At 37.4% G+C, this 20,591-nt stretch overlaps 1 protein-coding gene across 1 annotated transcript in view; it reads right to left on the bottom strand.

Annotated features, from left to right (window-relative positions):
* GPR158 (G protein-coupled receptor 158) overlaps positions 1 to 20,591 on the bottom strand; it is a 300,397-nt gene that overhangs the window by 150,412 nt on the left and 129,394 nt on the right. The window contains exon 3 of the mRNA XM_069547473.1: positions 1,251 to 1,353. Coding sequence (XP_069403574.1) covers positions 1,251 to 1,353 — 103 coding nt within the window. The remainder of the gene's footprint in view (positions 1 to 1,250; positions 1,354 to 20,591) is intronic.

Below are 20,591 nucleotides of genomic sequence, written 5' to 3'. Positions count from 1 at the left end.
AGATGAAAACAACCAGGTTAGCAAATTTTGATTCTAAAGTACCTGCATACCTCAAAGATATTATGAGTTTGGTTCTAGACCACTGCAACACAGTAAAATCACAACAAAGTGGGTTGTATCAATCTTTTTGTTTCCCAGTACATATAAAAGTCATGTTTAGACCATTTTGCAGTCTATTAAGTGTACAATAGCATTATGCCTACAAATACACCCTTTAATTAAAAAGAAATGCTTTATTGCTTAAAAAGTGCTAACCATCATCTGACAACATAGGGTTGCCGCAAATCTTAATTGGTAAGAAAAAAAAAAAAAAGCACAGTATCCTAGATGTGTGATACAGCAAAGCACAATGAAATGAGGTCTGCCTGTATAAGCCCTGTATCATCACCTCCCCCTGAATGCAGGTGGACCTGTAAATATGATGGGATAGTCTTTCCTTTGATTAAGTTTACATCACATGGCAGAGAGACAGGATAACACTCCCAGGACTTATAGAATGATTACACTGTATGAGACTCCATATGAACAGGACTAGGAACTGGGGAGGTTTTCTTCGTAGCTTTGAAAAGTAAGGGCCACGTGACTTAACCTTGAGGAGGCTTCTAGAAGCCGAGAGTAAACCCAGACTGGCATTTAGCAATGAAATAGGGACCTCACACACACAGGTGCTAGGAACCAAATTCTGCCAGTGAACTGAATGAACCTGGAAGAAGTCTCTGAGCCTCAGATCAGATCACATTACAGGTGACACCTTGATTTTGGCTCAGTGATTCCCTGGGCAGAGGAACCACTTAATCCCTGAATGAAAAGCTACCCAATTAAAACTGTGTGATAATAAGATTGTGTTGCCTTAAGTTATTAACTCTGTGGTAATTCTTCATGTGGCACAGAGACCTAACATATAAACAAATTGATAAATAAATTAAGCAAACTAGCAAAATTAGTTTTAGGAACTTTCTGCAGCAACAGCTCACAATAACTGAATTCTAACTGGTCTCACCGAGCAGCAACAGTGTTTTCAGGCATTTAAAATGTATTGAAGATATACCTAAAACAAACACATTTTTGGTGATATGCCAGAGGATTAGAGATGACAAACTAAAGCAAAAACTCCTTAAGTGATGAAAGAAGGCCAAACAAGTGGGAATTTAATCATCTAACTTCAACAAGGTTAAAAGAAAATTTGAGTAATTAATAATGACAGATACTATGTGTATGTACATATATGAACAGGACCAAAGGGCACTTACTCTGAAAGTTGTTGAATGAGAAGTCTCGAGGATGATAGAATCCTGCTTTGCAAATACACTGATAAGCTCCAAGCACGAATCCTAGGCCTTTAATCGGCATACACTATGAAGAAGAAAAGACAGCAGTACCGTTGATCATAGGTTATTTAACTGTATAAAGACCCACAGATATCCATCATTGCAAATGGTAACAGAATGATCACATTTTCCTGAAATAAAATCTCACTTTTGAACTTTTATTTTAGGTTTGTTTGCCAACAGGCATTTTTTTAGAAGTAGCAAACTGAGTTTTCTTTCTAAATATATGCCATTACAGCTGCAGTTGCCATATATCTTTAACTCATTCGGTTGCCAGAGGAAGTAATTATACACATAATTTTTTTTAATACCTCACATCTCATCTTATTGTTTTAAGAGATATTTCCTAAGCCTGTAAGAATATTTTTTAAGTGATTCCATGCCACATATTTCCACCAACGCAAAGGTAGGTAGATGGACAGACAGATATACAGAATTTAAGATGTGGAAGCTGCCTTTATGAATTAAATATTCATCAAACTTCTTCCTTGGGAAAAAAAGTACAAACTGATGGACTAACAAATCAATAAACTTTAAAGCGCAATTTCGAAGAGGAAAAAAAGATAAATTAATAATCTGAAGCACTCTTTACCTAAAATCTATTTCACAGACAAACGTTCAATGTGTACTAAACATGACAAAAAACAATGATTGGCTTTCCAAATATGTTACAGCAGGGGACATAACAGATATCTCCCAAAAGCTTAATATTGGCTTCTTTCAAAGATATCACTGAACCCCACCAAAATTCAGTTTAATACATCTCACTTATGCTACATTCAAGTACATAAGGAGGGAACAGCTTCTATTAAAATACAATTTACCAGTAAAACAGGTGTTTCTAGAATTTTATCAACACTGAAATTTCTTCTCTGGTATCTCTCTACCTATATCCCAACCCTTTGCCTTCCTGCCAATTATAAACTATTAGAGGAGCTCAGAATTTAGTAAATTTTAAAATTATAAAGTGTGCCTCTAATACAGAGGTCCTTGAGAGAAAATTTCAAATTATCAAAATAATAATCCCTCAGTCTAAGTAAGCTCTAATAGTTAGTAACAAAATCAATATTGCATATCTTGAAAACTCTTAACGAACAGTCAGTAAGGTAGCAAGAGCTAATATATGCTCTAAATTCACAGGTTATAGTAAGAAAAATCTTTGGGAAAGCAGCTTTCTAAAATAACTTGACTGTTTTATCTCATTATTACCCTTTCTTTTTCACCCAACACATACTTAGATCCAATTATAGCTTATAACTGAAAACACAGTTCTTAACCCAAAGCAAAATACAAGGACAGGTAAGCACCAGTCAATTCAACTGTTTCAGCAAGTATTTATGAAAGAACTATCCTGTGTGTAGAGGATTCCTCCAGGACCTAAGTGAAATAATACATCTTACTTATAAAGATCAGTGATAGAGCAGATCAGACCCTAGTTTTGAATTTTATCATAACATTTACTTAGGAGAAGTACAGTAGAAGAAGAGAATCTATTATTTGTGGTCAGCCAGAAAATATTTATTTGAATTCTGACTTACTAGTTATGTGAATTTGGAGCTGTTCTCTTAATTTCTCTGAGCCTTATTTTTTTAACTTGTAAGAACAATCATTGAGTCAAATTCAGGTACAGTTTTAAGAAGGCAGAACTACCAAGATGTCTTAATAGCTGAAATATGGGGAAAGAGGAAGAGAAAAATGAATGACTCCCAGGTTTTTGTCTTGAGCAACCTGAAGAATGGAGCTGTCATCAAGGAGCTAGGAAAGGCTACAGGTAAGAGAGCACAAAGCTCACTTTTGCAAATGTCAAGTGTGAAATGTCTACCTGAAATTTAATTCTCCATATCAAATAAGCAGTCTGATGAAGCAGTATGGCGTTTAAGAGAGATGTCTGGGCTGTATAATTTATGATAATTTGCATAAAGATGATAGACAAAGCCATGAGGTCCTATGAGCAGTGAAGGAAATAGATTCAAAGTAATGAGACTCAGGACATTCTAAGGTTACAATGTTAGGCAGAAAGGAAAAAGCAAAGGACACCAAGAAAACCAGTTTGGTGAGGTATCATTATTTAGCTAAGTAGATTGTGAAACTAAGTGTGTAACTAACATGGAATTTATGAGTTACATTTATTAAACATTCATCCAACCAAGATATATCCAGGTAAACAAAGCCTTAGACACCAAGAATATAGTGGTGCATATATATATTCTTTGCCAACAAAGGTCTGTATAGTCAAAGCTATGGTTTTTCCAGTATTCATGTATGGGTGTGAGAGTTGGACCATAAAGAAGGCTGAGTGCTGAAAAATTGATGCTTTTGAACTGTGGTTTTGGAGAAGACTTTTGAGAGTCCCTTGGACTGCAAGGAGGTCAACCCCATCAATCCTAAAGGAAATCAACCTTGAATATTCATTGAAAGGACTGATGCTGAAGCTGAAGCTCCAATACTTGGGCCACCTGATGCGAAGAGCCGACTCATTGGAAAAGACTCTGATGCTGGGAAAGATTGAGGGCAGGAAGAGAAGCGGGCAACAGAGGACAAGATGATTGGATGGCATCACCAACTCAGTGGACCTGAATTTGAGCAAACTCCAGGAGTTGGTGAAAGACAGGGAAGCCTGGCATGCTACAGTCCATGGGGTTGCAAAGAGCAGGGAACAATTGAGCAACTGAAAAACAACAAAATAACCGAATATATTTAGTGTACTTTAAATGCACTTTAAATAACCAAGGAGGTAAAAAATCTATAAACTGAAAAATACCGCTGAAAGAAACAGAAAAAGACAAAAAAAAAAAAAAGGAAATGATATCCAGCGGAAAGGGGGTCTAAGATGGTGGCACACACTTACTACCAGCAAGGACACTTAATCAATAATCAAAAACCTCCCCACAAGCAAAAGTATAGGACAAGACAGCTTCATTGGTGAATTCTACCAAAGTTTTAAAGAAGATCTAATAAGCTATGCAAAAAACTGGAGAGAAAGGAACACTCCCAAACTCATTTTATGAGGCCAGAATTACACTGATACCAAAACCAGACAAGGATAATACAACAAAAGAAAATATAGGCCAATATCTCTCATGAATACATATCCAAAAATTCTCAAAAAAATATTAGCAAATGAAATTCAATAATACATTAAAAGGATCACACATCATGATCAGTGGAATTGATTCCACAAATGCAAGAGTGATTCAACATCGGCAAATCAATCAGCATGAGTCACATTAACAAAAAAAATACAATCATATGATCATCTCAATAAATGCAGAAAATGCATTTGACAAACTTCAACATCCACTTATGATAAAAAAGGACTCAACAAAATAGGTGTGGAAGGAATATATCTCAACATAATTAAGGTCACATATGACAAACAACAAATACACAGCTAATATCACACTCAATGGTGAATAGGAAAAATTTCCTTTCAGATCATGAACAAGGCAGGATATCCATTCTCCCCACTTTAATCAACATAGTATTAGAATTTCTAGCCACAGCAATTAGCTGAGAAAAATAAATAAGATGCATCAAAATTGTAAGGGAAATTATAAAACTATCTGCAGATAACATGATACTATACCACAAAACTATAGTAGTCAAAATAGTATGGTATTGACATAAAAACAGACACAAAAATCAATGAAACAAAATAGAAAGCACAGACATAAACCCACACATGTTTTGGTCAACTAATTTATGACAAAGAAATCAGAAGATACAATGAGTACAGGATAGTCTCTTCAATAAATGGTATCAGGAAAGCTAGACTGCTACCACACAAAAGAATGAAACTAGACCACTATCCTACACCACTTACAAAAATTAATTCAAAATGGTTTAAAGAATTGAATGTAATAGCTGAAATCAGAAACTCCTAAACAAAACATATGCGGCAATCTCCTGGACCTCTATAACATTTTTGTGGCTCTGACTCCAAAAGCAAGGAAAACAAAAGTAAAAATAAACAAATGAATCTACATCAAATTCAAAGGTTTCTGTACAGAAAAAGGAAACTCATCAAAATTAAAACGCAACCTACTAAATGGGAGATGATGTCTATAAATCATATATCCAGTGAGGGATTGATATAGAGAACTCAATAACCAAAAAAAAAAAAAAATTGCCATATGACTCAATAATCCCACTTCTGGGTATATATCTAAAAGACTGAAAGCAGAGTCTTGAAAAGATATTCAAACACCTATGTTCACTGGAGCACTATTCACAGCTGTCAGGAGGTGGAAGCAACCCAAATGTTCATTAATGGATAAGTAAATAAAATGTGGGTATACAGGCAATGGAATTATTATTTAGTCTTTAAAGAAAATCCTGTCACGTGCTACAACATGAATGAAACTTGAGTACTTTATTCCAGTCACAGAAAACACAAATACTATATGCTTCTATGTGGTATCTAAAGTAATTAAATTAACAGAAAAATAAAGTGGAATGGTGGTTTCCAGGGACTAAAGGAAGAGAAAAATGAGAAGCTGCTGAATGGGCATTGCAGGTGGATTCTTTACCATCTGAGCCTCCAGGGAAGCCCAGGAATACTGGGGTGGGTAGTCTATCCCTTCTCTAGTAGATCTGCCAGATTCAGGAATCAAACTGGGGTCTCCTGCACTGCAGGTAGATTCTTTACCAGCTGAGATACCAGGGAAGCCCCTATGTATTTTTACCACAATTAAAAAAAATGTTTTTTATGAGTTTAGAGCAAAACAGTCTTTTCTCGCTCAACAACAAGTACATGAAGACTGCAGGGCATACTACAACACATAATTGCCATGACATACAATCCATCTATGGAGAAAGAAATGGAAACCCACTCCAGTATTCTTGCCTGGAGAATCCCATTGACAGAAGAGCCTTGCAGGCCTCAGTCCACAGTGTTTCAAAAGAGTTGGACACAACTTAGTGACCAAACAAACAATATAATTCACCTAAACACCTGGTTAAACATAACTGCAGAGCAAAACCCGGCCAGCTTGACAGTCATGAAGATTTTGTATCGAGGTACCAACGAGCAGGGAAATGGCTAAAATGAAGACTAAAATTAGATATATACAGGGGAAGTATTGTTTGGCACTGAATGGAAACAATGCTTGAGCCTAAGGATCACATTTACATATCATTCTGAAGATTAATTTGGACTGAAAGGAGGCAAAAATGCAAATACAATAAAATTTATATAATTCAGAATCCTCTAGAAATCTTTAAATACCTTTTAATTTGTTTTAGAACCTTCCTAAAATGTGAAACACTTTCTGGCTTCTCTGAACTGAACATCATGAACAGAGTTTAACATTTCCTTCAATGAGTCAGAATCATTACTTTGAACAATAGGTACTGAACTATGCTGAAATACACTAATGCCCTCTGGAGCTATTAAAGGTTTATGGCTATTTTCTCATATACTAAATAGGCCAGATTGCTGTACTATTTTAGTTCTTTTGCTTAGTTTTTATATTTTCTTTTTCCTTCTTAATTTTGTTATATTTTAATTGTAAAATACAGAGATATTTCTAGAAGTGTATTTTCCCTCCTATATTATGTTTTAATTGCCTGTATACTTGGAAACTAGATCAAACATAGAAAGCCAAGAGTACAGGAGATAACACATAACAAAGTGAGAGTAAATAATAGTAAATACTTTATATTTATTCCAGGTCCTGTTCTAAGCAATGTATAAGTATTAACACATTTAACCCTACATCATTATCTCCATTTTAAGGATGAGAAAATTAAGGCAATGACGGCTAAGGTAATGCCCAAAGCTTTAACCGGCACAGCCAGGATTCAACCCCAGAAGCTTGGCTCCAAAGAAAATAACTACTCTCCCATGAACAGGAATGGATGCTAGTGTCCAAACACTTTGGAATTTACTTCAATAACTTTATTTTTCCATTCTTCTTGGTTTCAAGCAGTATTCAAAATGGATCAGTTTGCTGAATCATTAAGTTTCAAGTCTGTGAAAATTATTAATTTTAAATGCATATATTAAATGTATCTTAAGAAATGTGGTTAATTCCTACACTTGTTACAAACAAAAAAAATAAGCCTTTCCCTTCCCAAAGCAGAGTCCCCAAAGCTCAGATCTTAGAAAACAAATCTTCATCTCAGGGCATATAAGTAGAGTAACTCTTCTCTACTTGAATTCCTGAAAATAGGTCTGGGTCTAAAGAGAATCATCAGATCAGTTCACAGGTGCTTAGCCCCAAACTAAACCCAACAAGCCAAGCAATGGAAGCCAGGGAGTTCACAAAAGTCCAGATTGTCACTTCTTTCTCTTTAGTGATAAAAACATGGTTCTACTCTGCTTTGACAGAAGACGTCTAATTCCAAAAAGGGTTCCTGCTATAATGAATTTACTGTACTCAGTCATGTCCAACTCTCTGCAGCCCGATGGATTGTAGCCTTCCATGCTCCATGTGCATAGGATTTTCTAGGCAAGAATACTGGAGTGGGTTGCATTTCCTACTTCAGTGCCTCTTTCCAACCCAGGGATCAAACCTATGTCTCTTGGATTGGCAGGCAGATTCTCTACCACTAGCCCCACCTGAGCCTTACTGAAAAAGTAGAGGGCAAGACCAGAGAAGCATAAAGAAAGATGAAAGGCTTGACCCTGGCAAGGCGATATAGTGACTGGGTTTTCTACGTATGTGTGCTAAGTTGCTTCAGTCGTGTCCGACTCTGTGTGACCCTGTGGACTGTAGTCCCCCAGGCTCCTCTGTCCGTGGTGATTCCCCAGGCAAGAATACCGAAGCGGGTTGCCATGCCCTCCTCGAGGGGATCTCCCCAACCCAGGGATGGAACCTGAATCTCTTATATCTCCTTCATTGGCAGGGGGGTTCTTTACCACTAGCACCACCTGGGTTTTCTAGATTATTTCAAAAAGCCAACAACATTTATTTGTATTTCACTCCTTCTATGAAACTTGTGAAGAAATACTGTAAAATGTTGAATCTGGTCATTTGCAACTGGGATTGAGGGGACTCGGTACTAAAACACACTAGTTATCCTAACATCCAGAGATTCTTCGCTACAACTATCAGCAGTTTATTAAAACAAAAGGAGAACACTCAAACAGGGGAAATCTAAAAGGCCTCCAGGCAATGACAGAGTACATCACCCACCTATTTCATCAAACAATCTTCCAGGAAATCAGGAACTCATGAATAACAAATAATGCAGTATTCCACCAGGGAGGAAAAGAACTTCATTTTGTCTCTATTATTCATTAGCTGCCAGAGAACCTAGTTTAAAAAGCTTGATGGACTGGAGGCGGGGGTTGGGGTGAGCGGTGGAGGGATGTTTTCTTTTACAATACAGTTAAAATTTAAAAAGAAACTATTTTCTATTATTAATTTTTGAAACATTCTTCTTATAGTCAGTGGAGCCCACTCCCACTACACGGGGGCTAAAGGTTTCCAATGCAGCGTCTGGAGCAGACACCTTAAAAGTCTACAGACTTCACACTGACACATGGCAAGATGCTTTGGTGGGGGTTGTGGGGGTTGAAAGTGACTCAGAAAAATGTTAGGATTTTATCTCACTGAGTAAGCAAGCCAATTTTTTTTAGATCTTTTAACAGAAAAAAAGGCCCAAAGGCTTGATAAATAGAAGCTTCACTAAACCACAAACTCACTACTACTTTTGACACTCTGCGCTTCCTGTGGTCACAGATCATAAGCAGCGGCAACTTTCTTCTCATTGTTGACTTTATTTACCTCTGGCTGACTGAGCCCCACTGTATGCACTTTGCTACAACAACAAAGAGGGACAAAATCATGGTCTAGTTCACAGAGAACATACAATCCACAAGCAGAAAAGTAAACTCGAAGTTACTCTATGGTGCTATGGACAGAGCTACGGACAGAGGTTTGTAACATTGTACAGAAGGTGGTGATCAAAACCAACCCCAAGAAAAAGAAATGCATCAAGGCAAAATGGTTGTCTGAGGAGACCTTACAAATAGCTGAGGAAAGAAGGGAAGTAAAAGGCAAAGGATAAAATGAAAGATAGACCCATCTGAATGCAGAGTTCCAAAGAATAAGAAGGAGAGGTAAGAAAGCCTTCTTAAGTGAACAATGCAAAGAAACAGAGGAAAACAATAAAATGGGAAAGACTAGAGATCTCTTCAAGAAAATCAGAGATACCAAGGGAACATATCATGCAACGATGGGCACAATGAAGGACAGAAACAGTATGGACCTAACAGAAGCAGAAGAGATTAAGAAGAGGTGACAAGAATACACAGCAGAATTGTACAAAAATGGTCTTAATGATCGGGATAACCATGATGGTGTGACCTAGAGCTGGACATCCTGCAGAGTGAAGTCAAGTGGGCCTTAGGAAGCATTCCTACGAACAAAGCTAGTGGAGATGATGAAATTCCAGCTGAGCTATTTCAAATCTTAAAAGATGATGTTGTTAAAGTGCTGTCCTCAGTATGCCAGCAAATTTGGGGAACTCAGCAATGGCCATAGGACTGGAAAAGGTCAGTTTTCATTTCAATATGAAAGAAAGGCAGTGCCAAAGAATGTTCAGATAATTATTAATAGAAATAATAAAAGAGTTCAAATACCAAATATAAAAAACTTTTATACCTCAATAATAAAACGATAAGCATTCCAATTTAAAACTGAGCAAAGGTATGAAAAGAATGTCACAGCAGTTAATAAATGTAAGAAGAGTTTCCAACTTTATTAGTTATCAGAGAAAAGCAAATTTAAGATAACCAATACATACCTATCAAGACGGCTAAAATTTTAACAACTGACAATTTTAGTGTTAGTGAGGATATGGAATAAATAGAATCCTCATATAGTGCTGACAGACACACAAATTAATACAATCTCTTTGTAAATGAACTTGGCACTACCTACTAAATTTGAACATAATATATCCTGTTATCTAGATATTTCAATCCTAGGTGTATACTCAATTGAAAGATGCGCAAACATGCTCTAACAGACAAGCAAAAACAGCTGAACTGTTTGCACTAACCCCAAACTGTTAAGAAGCCAAATGTTTATCTAAAGTAGAATGGAGAAATAAATTGTATTTATCTAATATTATTCTCCAGGCAATTCTACTGGCATGGGTAGCCATTCTGTTCTCCAGGGGATCTTCCCAAACCAGGGATAGAATCCAGGACCCCGCATGGCAGGTGAATTCTTTACCATCTGAGCCACCAGGGAAGCTCATACAACAGAATACTGTACAACAAAGAAAATAAACCAATGCTATATATAACAACTGGAGAAGGAAATGGCACCCCACTCCAGTATTCTTGCCTGGAGAGTCCCATGGACAGAGGAGCCTGGCAGGCTACAGTCCATGGGGTCACAAGAGAGGGACACAAATTAGCGACTGAACCACCATATGTACAACAACATGGATGAATTTCTCAATCTCTCAAACAATACTGAAAAAATAAGTCATGTGTGCTGCATTATTCTACTTATATAATGTTTACAATAAGAAAGTGAAATATGAAGTGTTAGAAATCAGGGTATCTGTTTAGGAGAATAGTTGGGAGAAGGTGATGCGTTGGGGCATGAGAAGACATTCTGGAGTCTGGTGATTCTTGTTCTCTTGACCTGAGTGGTACTTTTACAGGTACTTATACGGGTGTGTTCCCTTTGTGATGATTTGTTGTGCTGTATACTTATGCTTCTGTACCTCTATGCAATGTTTTTCATTTCAATAAAAATTATACAGTAAATATTATCCCATATTCCCCTCCATCTTGTATGTCCCCTTCTCATTCACCTATCATATAAATTCTGTGTTTCATTATTCTGATTTATTTGAAAGAATCATAACATTTTATCCATTCCATTTTTGCTGATCGAGAAGGGATCTATGTACTGATATTGAAGGAGGAAGTTTCTGGAAATTAAAAGTAATTATATAAAAAATTATGTAAAACTCCAAATGTGTCTGCATGCACTCAGTTCTTGGCTGCCTCTCAAGTATTTAGAATCTGAATGTACATCTGCATTTCCCCAGTGAAATTTTAGAGGGTTTTTCAGTAGTAATTAGCAAATCAGCTAAAGAATAAAGGGCACAGGGCTAAACCAAAAGCCAGGAACTATACCGCCTATTAAACGCTAAATCAAAACTAAATGTTATATTCTCAAATGGCACTGAGCTTTTCTTTTATTATGGAGAAAAATAAAATATTATTTATCATTCACAGAGAAAATCATTTTAATTGGTATAATTGCTATCATTCTCAGCTGAAAAACATGCAAAATATTTTAAACAATGTATCTAATTCTAGAAAAAACTTGAAGATGCATAAATGTCCTTAGTTCATCACCGAACCACAAAAAAGTTTCGTAAAAATTGGACACATTTTAAGTAAATATTTAACATCAAAAATGTTTCCAAGTATTTTAGGAATATACATTTTTAAATAAACAGTAAAAATACTGGTTATAAACTTTATCATCAAAACAACCCCCTCTAAATAATCTCTATACCATAACATTTAAAAACCTGCACACACTCTTTCTAGTCAGAGAACTTAAGTATGCTCTGCCTTACCTGAGACTCTAATCTGACCACCAAAATTTGGGATGAAAATATAAAGTAGCTACGTTAATTTCAGCATTCCTGATACCTATGAGTAGGAACGTCATCTAAAACTGACATGCATCCTAGACTTTAGGAAAACAGATTTTTTAAAACAGAAGAAAAATTTTTCCAATAAAACATACATAAAAGTTCAGAAAAGAAACATATTCAAGAAAGCGACTGAACTGGACTAAACTGAATAAGCATTTGCACTAAGCTTAAAAATTTTTACACACACTCATTTCCTTTTTGAGGATGTTTGCAATGCCAATAAAATATATGTACATACGAGGCATATACACAGACTTCATCAAAGCATTTCTCATGACTTTTTCTTAAAGTTTCTTATCCTCATGGAGAAATGGATAAAAGATTTGAAAACATTATTGAATAATCATAAAAGGGCTCTGATTAATAGAGGGAAATTTGTGGCAGTGAATTCCAAGGCATCTGCTCTTGATGCTCCTTAATGTATTTAATGATAGCTTCACTGAAGCATTGAGAAGATGATATTTAAGAGTAAGTGGTCAAGAACATGGACTTTGGAGTGTGACACACTCTAGTTCAAGTTCCAGATTAACTACTTAATAGCAATGGAAACTTGCAATGGAAGATGGCAAATTAGTCAATCTCATGAAATCCTATCTTCCTTACCTATGAGAGTAACAATACTTCTTATGTCGTAGAGTTGATAATTTTATTTTACAAGTGCTTGTATAGTATTTACTATACGCTAGTCAGTACTATACAAGCACTTGTAAAATAAATGTTTTTGGAGAGGGCAATGGCAACCCACTCCAGTACGCTTGCCTGGAAAATCCCATGGACGAAGGAGCCTGGTAGGCTGCAGTCCATGGGGTCGCTAAGAGTTGGACACGACTGAGCGACTTCACTTTCACTTTTCACTTTCATGCATTGGAGAAGAAAATGGCAACCTACTCCAGCATTCTTGCTGGGAGAATCCCAGGGTCGGCGGAGCCTGGTGGGCTGCCGTCTATAGCATCGCAGAGTTGGACACAACTGTAGCGACTTAGCAGCAGCAGCAGCAATGTTTTTAAAACACTTTAATACATTTAATCCTCATAGCAACTCAGTGAGCTAGATATGATTGATTACCAGCATCCCAATTTTATAGATGAAGAGACTAAGCAACCTCTCTCAGGTCACACATCTAACAAGTGACAAGAGTAGAGTTTATATCAGGTAAAGAGGATGCCCAGTCATACTCACTAAACATTAGCACTTATCCCAATCACTGTCACTGGTATGACACTGAACATATAAACTGATAAAAGCAGAAACTGAAAGGACAATAGGTTAACTGGAACAAAATAAAATTTAATAAAAAATACAGGGTACTGTAACTGAATTCACAAAAATCAGCCACATAAATCACCAAATTATGACATGACTGCCCCCAAAACACTAAAACAGTCTTTGCATTAATGGCAATAAAGTAATCTAGAATAAACAACCATTCACAGATAGATTATTAATTTCAACATTTAGAACCTCAGTTTAAAGAGACTATAGCCAAATTGAAGAGATCTAAACAGGAACGGTCCTCTCCCTACAAAAAACCCATGACTCACTATCTGTGGTATACCAGAGGCACACTTTATATTCAAACACAAACAGACTGAAAGCAAGAGGACAGAAAAAAGTATACCACGAAATCAGCAAGAAAAGAGAACTGGTATGGCTGTACTAATATCAGATACCATACAATTTAAAATAAAAGTTGATACTAGAGACAAAGAAGGACAATCTTTAAGGATAGACAGGTCAGTTCATTAAGAAGACATAACAATTGTCAATATGTATGTACCTAAAAGGGCTTCCCAGGTGGCGCTAGTGGTAAAACAAAAAAAAAACCTGCCTGCCAATGCAGGAGATGTAAGAGACGCAGGTTCGATCCTGACCAGGGGAAGGCACGGCAACCCACTCCAGTATTCCTGCCTGGAGAATCCCCATGGACAGAGGAGCCTGGCAGGCTACAGTTCATGGGGTCACAAGCAGTCGGACACGACTGAGTGACTAGCAGTAGCAGCAGCATGCATCTAAAAACAGATCCCTAAAACACATGAAACAAAAAACTGACAAAATTGAAGGAAGAAATAGAAGTTTCAACAGGAATAGGACACTTCAGTACCCTACTTTCAGTAAAGAATAGAACAACTAGGTAGAAAATCAGTAGGAAAGTAAAGGACTTGAACATTATAAATCAACCAGTTTTAACGGACATCTATCAGGAAACATTCAACCCAACAATAGCAGAATATACACTCTTTTCAAGTACACATGGAACATTGTCCAGCAGAACCATATGCTGGACCAGAAACAAGTCTCAGTAAATTTAAGAGGACTTATATTACACAAAATATGTTCTTTGACCAAAATGGAATGAAATTTAAAAATCAATAATACAAGGTAATTTGGAAATTCACAAATATGTGGAAATAACAACACAGTTCACTAATGAGTCAAAGAAAGCATAACAGATTGACACTTTTAGATGAATAAAAGTGAAAATACAGCACACCAAAATAAGCGGATATATCTAGAGCAGTGTAATAAAGGAACATTTCTAGTTGTACATGCCCATGTTAAAAATGAAGATTTTAAGTTAACCTGGACTTCTAACTTAAGAAACTAGAAAAGAAGAAATCCTATGAAAAACAAATGAAATGGATGAGATAAATATCAGACTGAAAAATACATAAAACAATTTTATTTTAACTTTTAAAAATTAAAACTAAAAAGTTCGTTCTTTCGGAAGATCAACAAAGTTGACAAATCATTAGCTAGACAGACCAAGACAAAGAAAAGAGAAGAAACTAGACAAGCTAATTCCCAAATTCACAGGGAAATGAAAGGGACTCAGAATAGCCAAAACAATTTTGAAAAAGAACAAAGCTGGAAGACTCACACTACCTGATTTCAAACTTACTACAAAGCTAAAGTACTCAAGAATAGTATGGTACTTTCCTGTGGTACAAGATGTAGACAAATAGGACAATGGAATAGCACTGAAGAGTCAAAAAATAAAGCATTACATTTGCAGTCAACTGATTTCTTTTTTTTAATATGGGCTTTCCCGGTAGCTCAGAAGGTAAAGCATCTGCCTGCAACGTGGGAGACCCGGGTTTGATCCCTGGGTCAGGAAGATCCCCTGGAGAAGGAAATGGCAATCCACTCCAGTATTCTGGCCTGGAAAATCCCATGGATGGAGGAGCCTGGTGGGCTACAATCCATGGGATCGCAGAGTCTGACACAACTGAGCGACTTCACTTTCTTTTTCTTTCTTTTTTTGATTTTTTATTAGTCTGTCAATATAATTTAATGGTGGAAAAAATAAATGGCTTGGTGATAACTGGATGCTGACATGCAAAAGAATGAAGTTACTCCTTACCTGGACACATAAGGCCTCTCTCCAATTCCCTGCTCTCCCAGGAGTTCTCTTGACTTCTTTCCCTTTTAAAAAAAGGACTCTGTCCCACTGACTCTGAGATGTCTGCCACATGGAACTTCCCCTCTCAGGTAACTGTTCAAGATTCACACTAAAAAGTCATTCTGTGTTCCTGCCACATCACATCATGTTTTCTTCTTTGATCTGTCCCCAAATCCTTCAACTCACCACAAAGGGGTTATTCCTCTTGATTAAAACCATATTTTGGCTCAACTTTTTAAAAAGCTAATAGTAAAAGATGGTCAGATACAAATATGCGGTCAGTTCTCTGTCCCTTAGAAATACACTTTGGAGGGTAAGCATTTACCAAAGGCTCTCTAAAAAAAAGCAAAACAGAAACTAGATAAATGGTTTGGAACGTTGGTATAGAACATTCCAAACGTTGGAAACATTCCAAACGTCCATAGAACACTGGTATAGCCTCAATCTGATTTGCAAATTGTAGAAAATAATTCATGACCAAAATATTTTACAAGTATGGATTGGTTATTTCCCTAATACATTCAAGTAATTCAATTTAACGGTAGTCAACATTTTGATTTCTTATTGGAAAATGAGGAAAATTTAATATCTGAAAAATAATAAGGATTTCCTGAGTCTTATCCCAGAAAAAAATGTATAATTCATCATTTTTTATTACAAGTTGCTATAAATAATGCTAAATTTCAAGAAGAAAATGTATTGGTGATTTCTAACAATATGTTAACACAAAACTGTTATTGGGGTTTCAGTGATAACAGGTAAGAATTACATTTGGTAACAGTAAAGAAGTTCTGTGAACCTATTAAATAAATGATCAGCCACAAGTGCTAGTGAAATCATTTTTTTCATAGATAAGAACATTTCTGATTAGGTTTAGGAATAGGAAGCAAAGCTGATCATGATTATCACTTTTTAATAAAATAATTAAGTATTCTCTATATATTTAAGATAGGAATAGCAAGATGAATAAAACAGCTGATGCTGCTAAGTCATTTCAGTCGTGTCCAACTCTGTGTGACCCCACAGACGGCAGTCCACCAGGCTCCCCTGTCCCAGGGATTCTCCAGGCAAGAACACTGGAGTGGGTTGCCATTTCTTTTTCCAATGCATGAAAGTGAAAGTGAAAGTGAAGTCGCTCAGTCGTGTCTGACTCTTAGCAACCCCATGGACTGCAGCCCACCAGGCTCCTCCGTCCATGGGATTTTCCAGGCAAGAGTACTGGAGTGGGGTGCCATCGCCTTCTCCGGAATAAAACAGCTATTTACATGAAAACATATACCATGTTTCCTAGACAGAGCCTAAGTCACCATGGTAATTGAAGCAAGATATTCGAGGATTTCACAAATGAGACAACTTCATTATTGAATGAAAATCTATCTCGTAGACCTGAAAAGATCGACTCAACACTGGTAAACCAGCACTGTAATACTTTTGACCCTTCCTGCATAAGAAAGGTCTGCGATTTGGTAGTGAGGGGAAAATCCACTTCCAATCTTACAATAAGATACAGCAAGCATAAATGCGCCCAAGGAGGCAGACATTCAAAGCTCTAAAATTTTGCTTCATTTTTTAGGCTATGGGCCCAACTTTTATTATTAAAAAATCAGTAATGGAAACCTTTAATGATTTAAAGCATAAAACTTGGCTTCAGTTTCATGCTAGATTCAACAGCTCTAATTAGGCAGAATCTGCCTTAGACAAGTGAGGAACAGGTAATAATTAAACACGGTAAAGGACTTTTTAAACAGCAAGCGCTACAAAAGTGTTAAATAATAAATTTAAGTACTACAAAAATTAACTAAGTTAAAAAAAATAGATTTTCCTGAAGAATGATATAATCAACAGTAGAAATCTATTTCCCCTAAGTTGCAGATAGTTATAGTCATTACTGCTCTTGCAGAACTTTAACAAGGCTGTTTAACTGAAGATGTAATAGATACTATCACAGCAATATTGTAATACTCAGGACAGGAAGAAATATGAACGAAGCTGCAGAGTATCAGTTTAGAAACGACTAGCCCAGATTTCTTTCTAGCACAGTATATGTCATCTAGTTTACATTTTCATCTATTTCTTTGAGCATATATTGAATTCTCTTACATTCTTATCTGAGGCAGGAGGTAGATAGGCCCTTCCAGGGTGAAGTGATAGGAGCTTCATTTCCTATGGACAGACCTCCAAAACAAGAATAGCAGGACAATTAACAGAGGAGGCTGGGCCTAGCCCAAACCATGTATTTCTCATTCTCGAAGTCTGGAGACCTCCCCTAAAACATATGTACAGAAAACTTCCCTGGAAGTCAAATGAGAGTGATGTTAACTTAAAGCCAGACTACCACTAGGTCTTTGTGGTAGTATCCATCTTGGCTGAGAGATGCATGTACACAAATGGGAGAATTCTGAGATAATACACCAAATATGGGCTTTGAACCAGGCAAATCAAAATGATTGGCCGAAGGAAAACTAGAAGAATTGACCCATAAAAGTAATTTAAATTGCCCTGAGGGTGTGACTCAGTCTCTCGCTCTCTGTCTTTCTCTCGGAGCCTACCCGTGTGTCTATCCACTAGTATGGTATTCCTTTTCTTCCTAATAAATACTTAACTTGTTTCACTACTTTTCATCTTCATGGGAATTGTCTTCTGCAGAGCCGAAGGGCCAGGGCCTTGTCACTGACCACTGGTCGAGTGGCTAGGATTTGCTGCTCTCACCGCTAGGATCCAACCTCATCTCTGGCTGGACAAAGCCCTGCTTCAAGTTGCACAGGACGAGGCCATCTGAGATCATTACAACGGCCATGTTCAAAACTAAGAAACTTCAGGAAAAATCATGAAAGTAACATACAAAACAGCCATTCAATGCATATTCTGTTTCCTTAGATATCTAAAACATGTGTCAGATACATCAGATACCAATAAACAAAATTCAGTGGCTTGTAACACACTGTGAAATCATCTTATTAGGCAGCTTTATTCTTTTAGAAATGAAAGCAATCTCTAGAACTGGTGCCATTAACCTGGGACAAGCATTTTTTACTTCTCTAAAGGTGGGAAGGATTATAAGGATGTATTATCTGAGGTTTTGATATTCAGGTAGGCTCTGAAGGTTGGAAAGGCAGAAGCAACCAATCAGCAAAGCCACATTTGTCTTTTATTTCTTAATACTATATGCTTCTTAAAATTATATATAAAATTATATTAGCTATTGGCTTCCCTGATAGCTCAGTTAGTAAAGAATCTGCCTGCAATGCAGAAGAAGCTGGTTCAATTCCTGGGTCGAGAAGATCTGCTGGAGAAGGGATAGGCTACCCACTCCAGTATTCCTGGGCTTCCCTTGTGGCTCGGCTGGTAAAGATTCTGCCTGCAATGTGGGAGACCTGGGTTCTATCCCTGGGTTGGGAAGATTCCCCTGGAGAAGGGAAAGTCTATCCACTCTAGTATTCTGGCCTGGAGAATTCCACAGACTGTATAGTCCACGGGGTTGCAAAGAGTCAGACACGACTGAGTGACGTTCACTTATTTACTCCGTTGACTCCAACTCTTTGCAATCCCATGGACTACCACATCCGTGGACTACCACGTTCCTCCATCCACAGGATTTTCTAGGCAAGAATACTGGAGTGGGTGCCATTTCCTGCTCCACGAGATCTTCCTGACTCAGGGATTGAACCAGGGTCTCCTGCATTGTAGGCAGACGCTTTACCATCTGAGCCACCAGGGAAGTCCTATATTAACATATAAAAAAAACTTATGCATTTTAGAAAGGTTCTAAAAATTGAGATACCATTTTTAAAGCAAAAATGAATGCCAAGAAACAGTCTAAAGTTTTGCAGGAATTTCTGTTTAATTTTAATTGCTATCTCTAATATTCCTTTAAAAAAAAAATCAGACTCAATTCAAGGACTGCCATACACAGTTGTAGGATACTGGCTGAGCTCTCTGTGAAGCTGGCAGTGTTCATTTTTCATTTGCTAAACTGACAGCCTTAACTTTATCACTGTGGCTTTCCTTGTACAGATATGCAAAATATTTAATGACAGGATGGCAGACAAAACAATCAGAACAGCTGCTGGCCATGGGACTAGAGCATGGCTCTGGAGGTCCCTGCAGATCCAGGGCTTCTCTTTTAGTTAGAGACGTCCAGAGGTTTCAGACCAGGGAGCCAGGACTGGGCGTGGGGTGAGGTAGGTATCTGCATGGTTCGGAGAAGTGGCTATTTACCCACTATTTAAATACAACAACAACAACAAACAAAGCAAAGAAACGAAAAAACTACTATGTGAGCTTTCCTCTCTCAGGCCAGGGTGTCAGCCTAGACTGAAGCAAGTCCCCACCTGATTCAAAAGAAAAATGGAAATTCAAATAAAAGGAGCAGTAGCTACCTTTAGTCCTGTGTCCCATGTCCTTTTATTATCTGACACCATTTAATCCAATTCTAGAAGCCTGAACCTACCCCAACGCCTGCCTCTCCCAAGTCTTCATAATCCTATATTGCCTGACATTGAGGTTTTACCATTTGTACCAGGCCAGTCAGGATTTTCAGGCTGTGCTAGTCATAAAGAATCCACCCACTAATGCAGAAGACTCAAGAGATGCGGGTTTGATCCCTGGGTTGGGAAGAGGCCCTGGAGAAGGAAATGGCAACCCACTCCAGTATTCTTGCCTGGGAAATCTCATGGACAGAAGAGCCTGGCAGACTACATTCCATAGGGTCTCAAACAGTCAGACATGACTGAAGAACTGATCATCCACCAGGACAGTTATTGATATCCTGGAGCCCCGGGATAGTTTAACCTGAAAATAAAGTTGTTTACTTGCTAGCGCTGCCACCCAATGCCTTCTGCTGAAGCTGCACACAGACTGGATTAACTCTCCCTTCCTCATTCGGTCTCAGGGGGAGACTTTTTAAAAGGGTCACATTTTAATTTCAAATGCTAGATACCATACTTGCAACAAAGAAAAGAAAGCTTTAAACAGGATGCCAAGAATACCTTCTCTTCACAGAAATATCACTTGCCTAGGAGAGATTAAGAGTGAGAACGCAGGCAGGATACCCACTTTCTCTGTAAGCAAACACCTGCTCAGGCTCCTAGACTCTTCTGTGAAAGAGTGCCCATCTCATCAGGGGGTGACTATTTTCTCTTAGTATTTTGATTGCATTTCTATTATAAATCTTATAACATTGTTTAGTCACTAAATTGTGTCCAACTCTTTGTGACCCCATG

This window comes from Ovis canadensis, chromosome 13 (genome assembly GCF_042477335.2).
Source record: "Ovis canadensis isolate MfBH-ARS-UI-01 breed Bighorn chromosome 13, ARS-UI_OviCan_v2, whole genome shotgun sequence".
NCBI lineage: Eukaryota > Metazoa > Chordata > Mammalia > Artiodactyla > Bovidae > Ovis > Ovis canadensis.
Note: the sequence above shows the minus strand (reverse complement) of the source record. Positions and strands in the feature narration are given on the sequence as shown.